Source organism: Pimephales promelas, chromosome 11, assembly GCF_988280905.1.
Source record: "Pimephales promelas chromosome 11, fPimPro1.hap1.1, whole genome shotgun sequence".
Lineage (NCBI taxonomy): Eukaryota > Metazoa > Chordata > Actinopteri > Cypriniformes > Leuciscidae > Pimephales > Pimephales promelas.
In genome coordinates, this window is record NC_142779.1 from 170,001 (window position 1) to 177,500 (window position 7,500).

Genomic DNA, 7,500 nt, shown 5'->3' on the forward strand with positions numbered 1-7,500 from the left:
TGACCCGAGAGCGCGGACCGGTTTATGGGTTAGGGTTAGCTGATCACCTGACCCGAGAGCGCGGACCGGTTCATGGGTTAGGGTTAGCTGATCACCTGACCCGAGAGCGCGGACCGGTTCATGGGTTAGGGTTAGCTGATCACCTGACCCGAGAGCGCGGACCGGTTCATGGGTTAGGGTTAGCTGATCACCTGACCCGAGAGCGCGGACCGGTTTATGGGTTAGGGTTAGCTGATCACCTGACCCGAGAGCGCGGACCGGTTCATGGGTTAGGGTTAGCTGATCACCTGACCCGAGAGCGCGGACCGGTTCATGGGTTAGGGTTAGCTGATCACCTGACCCGAGAGCGCGGACCGGTTTATGGGTTAGGGTTAGCTGATCACCTGACCCGAGAGCGCGGACCGGTTTATGGGTTAGGGTTAGCTGATCACCTGACCCGAGAGCGCGGACCGGTTCATGGGTTAGGGTTAGCTGATCACCTGACCCGAGAGCGCGGACCGGTTCATGGGTTAGGGTTAGCTGATCACCTGACCCGAGAGCGCGGACCGGTTTATGGGTTAGGGTTAGCTGATCACCTGACCCGAGAGCGCGGACCGGTTCATGGGTTAGGGTTAGCTGATCACCTGACCCGAGAGCGCGGACCGGTTCATGGGTTAGGGTTAGCTGATCACCTGACCCGAGAGCGCGGACCGGTTTATGGGTTAGGGTTAGCTGATCACCTGACCCGAGAGCGCGGACCGGTTTATGGGTTAGGGTTAGCTGATCACCTGACCCGAGAGCGCGGACCGGTTCATGGGTTAGGGTTAGCTGATCACCTGACCCGACAGCGCGGACCGGTTCATGGGTTAGGGTTAGCTGATCACCTGACCCGAGAGCGCGGACCGGTTCATGGGTTAGGGTTAGCTGATCACCTGACCCGACAGCGCGGACCGGTTCATGGGTTAGGGTTAGCTGATCACCTGACCCGAGAGCACGGACCGGTTCATGGGTTAGGGTTAGCTGATCACCTGACCCGACAGCGCGGACCGGTTCATGGGTTAGGGTTAGCTGATCACCTGACCCGAGAGCGCGGACCGGTTCATGGGTTAGGGTTAGCTGATCACCTGACCCGAGAGCACGGACCGGTTCATGGGTTAGGGTTAGCTGATCACCTGACCCGAGAGCGCGGACCGGTTCATGGGTTAGGGTTAGCTGATCACCTGACCCGAGAGCGCGGACCGGTTCATGGGTTAGGGTTAGCTGATCACCTGACCCGAGAGCGCGGACCGGTTCATGGGTTAGGGTTAGCTGATCACCTGACCCGAGAGCGCGGACCGGTTTATGGGTTAGGGTTAGCTGATCACCTGACCCGAGAGCGCGGACCGGTTCATGGGTTAGGGTTAGCTGATCACCTGACCCGAGAGCACGGACCGGTTCATGGGTTAGGGTTAGCTGATCACCTGACCCGAGAGCGCGGACCGGTTCATGGGTTAGGGTTAGCTGATCACCTGACCCGAGAGCGCGGACCGGTTCATGGGTTAGGGTTAGCTGATCACCTGACCCGAGAGCGCGGACCGGTTCATGGGTTAGGGTTAGCTGATCACCTGACCCGAGAGCGCGGACCGGTTTATGGGTTAGGGTTAGCTGATCACCTGACCCGAGAGCGCGGACCGGTTCATGGGTTAGGGTTAGCTGATCACCTGACCCGAGAGCGCGGACCGGTTTATGGGTTAGGGTTAGCTGATCACCTGACCCGAGAGCGCGGACCGGTTCATGGGTTAGGGTTAGCTGATCACCTGACCCGAGAGCGCGGACCGGTTCATGGGTTAGGGTTAGCTGATCACCTGACCCGAGAGCGCGGACCGGTTTATGGGTTAGGGTTAGCTGATCACCTGACCCGAGAGCGCGGACCGGTTCATGGGTTAGGGTTAGCTGATCACCTGACCCGAGAGCGCGGACCGGTTTATGGGTTAGGGTTAGCTGATCACCTGACCCGAGAGCGCGGACCGGTTCATGGGTTAGGGTTAGCTGATCACCTGACCCGAGAGCGCGGACCGGTTCATGGGTTAGGGTTAGCTGATCACCTGACCCGAGAGCGCGGACCGGTTCATGGGTTAGGGTTAGCTGATCACCTGACCCGAGAGCGCGGACCGGTTTATGGGTTAGGGTTAGCTGATCACCTGACCCGAGAGCGCGGACCGGTTCATGGGTTAGGGTTAGCTGATCACCTGACCCGAGAGCGCGGACCGGTTCATGGGTTAGGGTTAGCTGATCACCTGACCCGAGAGCGCGGACCGGTTCATGGGTTAGGGTTAGCTGATCACCTGACCCGAGAGCGCGGACCGGTTCATGGGTTAGGGTTAGCTGATCACCTGACCCGAGAGCGCGGACCGGTTCATGGGTTAGGGTTAGCTGATCACCTGACCCGAGAGCGCGGACCGGTTTATGGGTTAGGGTTAGCTGATCACCTGACCCGAGAGCGCGGACCGGTTCATGGGTTAGGGTTAGCTGATCACCTGACCCGAGAGCGCGGACCGGTTCATGGGTTAGGGTTAGCTGATCACCTGACCCGAGAGCGCGGACCGGTTCATGGGTTAGGGTTAGCTGATCACCTGACCCGAGAGCGCGGACCGGTTCATGGGTTAGGGTTAGCTGATCACCTGACCCGAGAGCACGGACCGGTTTATGAGAGGTACGGCGGGACGAGGCCATTTAATGATTTAAAAGCAAATAACAGAATTTTTGAAATGGATCCTAAATTGAAGAGGCAGCCGGTGTAGTGAAGCTGAAATCAGGGAAATGTGCTCCTCGTGTGCCCGTTAGGGTCAGGGTCATCCTGTATCATCTGGAGACGGTGATGGACGACCCATTCACCCCCACAGATAGCGGATTACAGTAGTCCAGCCGTGTACTTACAAAGCCGTGGATTGCAGTTGGCTTTATTTTGGCCAGCTGCCTCAGATGAAAGAAGCTGGATTTGACAACAGCTTTAATTTGACCGTCAAACTTAAGCTCAGGGTCCACTTTAACTCCAAGGTTAGTAATGCTAGGGTTAATATAGGGAGCCAAGACCAAAAAACATCACTTCTGTTTTTTATCATTAAAATGTAAAAAGTTTAGAGCCATCCAGGCTTTTATGTCGAGTAGTTGTCCAACAGAGTTATCATTTTTCTTTTTAAGAGGTCAATAAATCTGTCTGTCATCTGCATAACAGTGGAATGAAATGCCAGACTTTCTAAGTTTGGAAGCAAATACAAAGAGAAAAGGTTTGTTAATAAGAGGTTGAACTACTGCATGTTTTATCATTTCAGGGAGCACACCCGAGGTCAGACCACTATTCATAACTGCAACCACAGACGGTCCTACAACAAACGCAGATCTTTCTATAGTTCATCACACACTCACTGCAATGTTTCACACCACCGTCTATTTCGTTCAGATCTTATTATAAACACCGGGAATTAAACACCGTTTCCATCCGGAGCTGCGCGGAAACACCGGGAATAAAACACATGTGCAACACGTTATTCATGCAATATCCCTGAATGTGCATAAACAACAGATCAGGTTAGTTTCAGAAACCCTCATGACATGTGACTTGTTTTGTCGGGAGTGTGTGTGTGTGTGTGATCTGCTAATGCCGTCTCACACAGGAAATCATGACTCCTGGGAGGAAATCCTGCTCTGATCCCACAGGGAAACACAAATAAATGAGCCAAAAGTGTTTCACTCTGCTCTCTAACATTAGTCTCCGTACGGCAGATAATCCTGCTTAACTGGAGCACTTCAAGAGTTTAAGAGCAGACACACACACACACACTCAAACACATCTGTGCTGTACACCTTCATGCAACAAAAGTGCTTTAAATGCAGCAAAGATTCAATATGATGTAACAGACATCAACTCCTGCCGTCAGTGTAAGTGTGTGTTCTGATGCGTCCTCCGCTACACACACTCCTTCAGGAGGACAGTACACGAGATATCACAACAATAACGCCATAATAATCACAGAAAACAACCCATTCACCAGCACAGGACACACAGACTCGCATGCAAATGAGTCAAAGTGAGCAGATTCAAGAGTCCGAAATGCACTTTTGGTTTGAGAGGAAAGAAGAAAAACAAAAACCAGATCAAAAGCTGTCCAGCCATAAATACTAATACTGAATACTAAATACTGAATGGGCTATATACACGCATAACTTCTGCATTTGACACAAGGATGCTCGTCCATTTCCGGTTGTGGAGATTAAAGCGGAGGAAAACCGAGGAAAACGGGATTATGGCAGAGTCTTCAAAATTTAGTGTCCACCAGTCTTTGAAACGAAACGTGCATACGTTTAGATGTAATTTTATATATAGTTATGTTTATTTAATATAATTTTAAAAAGAAGCATAAACACAACAGGTTTTATCTGTTTTTGTGACTAACGTTTCTTTAGTATAACCATGGAGTATAAAATTCAATATAAATTCTCGGTTTTGCATTGGACTCTACGATCGGCGGAAGTTATCGAGCATCCTTACACCTTCACCGGAAATACCGCCGTGCATAGAGCCCATAGGGTCCAGAAATGGTCCAGCAGTAAAGTTGGATATGAGAGTCCAACTTTATTCACTCTCACACACACACACACACACACACACACACTCATCGCATAATGTCAGTATATCATCGACCGCCTCTAATCTGATGAAGATATTAGACATTATAAACATGATCGTCAGGATTTGCAGTAAAGCTGCTCTGAAACGATGATTGTTGTGGAAACTGCGGGACAACAGAGTGTGTTCACATGCGGCACGAGTGTGTGTCGTCTGCTGTCAGACAGATCCCACAATGCAGTGCACTTCCCGGCTGAGCGGGCGTCTAATTAGTGCGCTATCTCCCCTATCAGCCGCTGTGGAGCACGGGATAATCCCGGCTGCGGACGGGACCAGGACCCAGCGGGACGCGTCTGATAACGCTGTTAGCGGATCATTACACTAGCACTGTTAGCAGATCAGCGTTACGCTAGCGGGATCATTGCTCTGCTAGCGGGATCAGGCCGCAGGCTCTCGGGATGAAAGGGAATCTGGCGGCTTCCTCAATATAACGCTTGTACAGGATGAGCTTCAGTCCGACGTCTGGACCGCACACACACACACACACACTCTCATTCTCTCTCTCTCTCTCTCACACACACACACACACACACTCTCACTCTCTCTCTCTCACACACACACACACACACACAGTCTGTTCATAGCTGGAAACATGTCAGACTGCACAGGCAGGAGTTGTGCTGATACAGTGGTGTGTAGATTCCTGCTGATCCCTCCGCACACACACACACACACACACACACACACACACAACAGATGTCAATCAGGGCCGTAGAGAACCGGCTCCCTTCCATTCATGAGTGAGTGAGATGTGAATTGGCCACACACACAGGAAGTTTAACTGAATTGAAATTCAAAGTCATTTAAGACAGATAATGCATTCTGGGAAATGTAGTGTTCTGCCACACTGATGCACTAAAAATAATAATTTAATAATTTTAAGTACATAAACTAAATACAAACGAGTAGAATTTTAAACTTTCAAAATTTGTAAATTTTAATTTGACTGATGAATGATGTCATGCATGTGACTGACCAATGATGTCATGTGTGTGAATGATGAATGATGTCATGCATGTGACTGATCGATGATGTCATGCGTGTGACTGATCAATGATGTCATGTGTGTGACTGATGAATGATGTCATGCGTGTGACAGATCAATGATGTCGTGTGTGTGTGTGACTGATCAATGATGTTGTGTGTGAATGATGAATGATGTCATGCATGTGACTGATCAATGATGTCATGCGTGTGACTGATCAATGATGTCATGCGTGTGACTGATCAATGATGTTGTGTTTGAATGATGAATGATGTCATGCGTGTGACTGATCAATGATGTCATGTGTGTGACTGATCAATGATGTCATGTATGAATGATGAATGATGTCATGCGTGTGACTGATCAATGATGTCATGCGTGACTGATCAATGATGTCATGCGTGTGACTGATCAATGATGTCGTGTGTGTGACTGATCAATGATGTTGTGTGTGTGTGACTGATCAATGATGTCATGCGTGTGACTGATCAATGATATCATGCGTGACTGATCAATGATGTCATGTGTGTGACTGATCAATGATGTCATGCGTGTGACTGATCAATGATGTCATGCGTGTGACTGATCAATGATGTCGTGTGTGTGTGACTGATCAATGATGTCATGCGTGTGACTGATCAATGATGTCATGCGTGTGACTGATCAATGATGTTGTGTGTGTGTGACTGATCAATGATGTCATGCGTGTGACTGATCAATGATATCATGCGTGACTGATCAATGATGTCATGTGTGTGACTGATCAATGATGTCATGTGTGTGACTGATCAATGATGTCGTGTGTGTGTGACTGATCAATGATGTCATGCGTGTGACTGATCAATGATGTCATGCGTGACTAATCAATGATGTCATGCGTGTGACTGATCAATGATGTCATGCGTGTGACTGATCAATGATGTCATGCGTGTGACTGATCAATGATGTCATGCGTGTGACTGATCAATGATATCATGCGTGTGACTGATCAATGATGTCATGCGTGTGACTGATCAATGATGTCGTGTGTGTGTGACTGATCAATGATGTTGTGTGTGAATAATGAATGATGTCATGCGTGTGACTGATCAATGATGTCGTGAGTGTGACTGATCAATGATATCATGCGTGTGACTGATCAATGATGTCATGCGTGTGACTGATCAATGATGTCGTGTGTGTGTGACTGATCAATGATGTTGTGTGTGAATAATGAATGATGTCATGCGTGTGACTGATCAATGATGTCATGCGTGACTAATCAATGATGTCATGCGTGTGACTGATCAATGATGTCATGCGTGTGACTGATCAATGATGTCATGCGTGTGACTGATCAATGATGTCATGCGTGTGACTGATCAATGATGTCATGCGTGTGACTGATCAATGTCATGCGTGTGACTGATCAATGATGTCATGTGTGAATGATGAATGATGTCATGCGTGTGACTGATCAATGATGTCATGCGTGTGAATGATCAATGATGTCATGTGTGACTGATGAATGATGTCATGTAAACACACTTCCACCAAACACACATCATCAGAGATGAGAAGTGACGCGCTGAGCTCACCTGGTTCCCCCGAAGAGTATGATGCGATCTCCCACCATGCAACAGCACTGTCTCCGCCTGGGACACGGGCCCTTACCCCTCGGCTCCACCTTCCTCCAGGAGAACGCCTCTGAACACACACACACACACACACACACACATCACTGGCTGAAGGATGAGCAGTGTGTGCTGTGCACTGATGGACACACAGAGTAACACAAGAGCCCAGGGTTTGCCTTGTGTGTGTGGGTGTGTGGTTTTAACAGAAGGGCCTCTGATCTGATCTGTGATCTGTGTCGTACGTGGACACACCT

At 49.3% G+C, this 7,500-nt stretch overlaps 1 protein-coding gene across 2 annotated transcripts in view; it reads right to left on the reverse strand.

Moving 5' to 3' along the window:
* The window catches only part of klhdc3 (kelch domain containing 3), a 43,872-nt gene that overhangs the window by 21,174 nt on the left and 15,198 nt on the right, over positions 1-7,500 (reverse strand). For both annotated transcript variants that reach the window (XM_089116694.1, XM_089116693.1), the window contains exon 8: positions 7,208-7,316. In XM_089116694.1, coding sequence (XP_088972820.1) covers positions 7,208-7,316 — 109 coding nt within the window. The remainder of the gene's footprint in view (positions 1-7,207; positions 7,317-7,500) is intronic.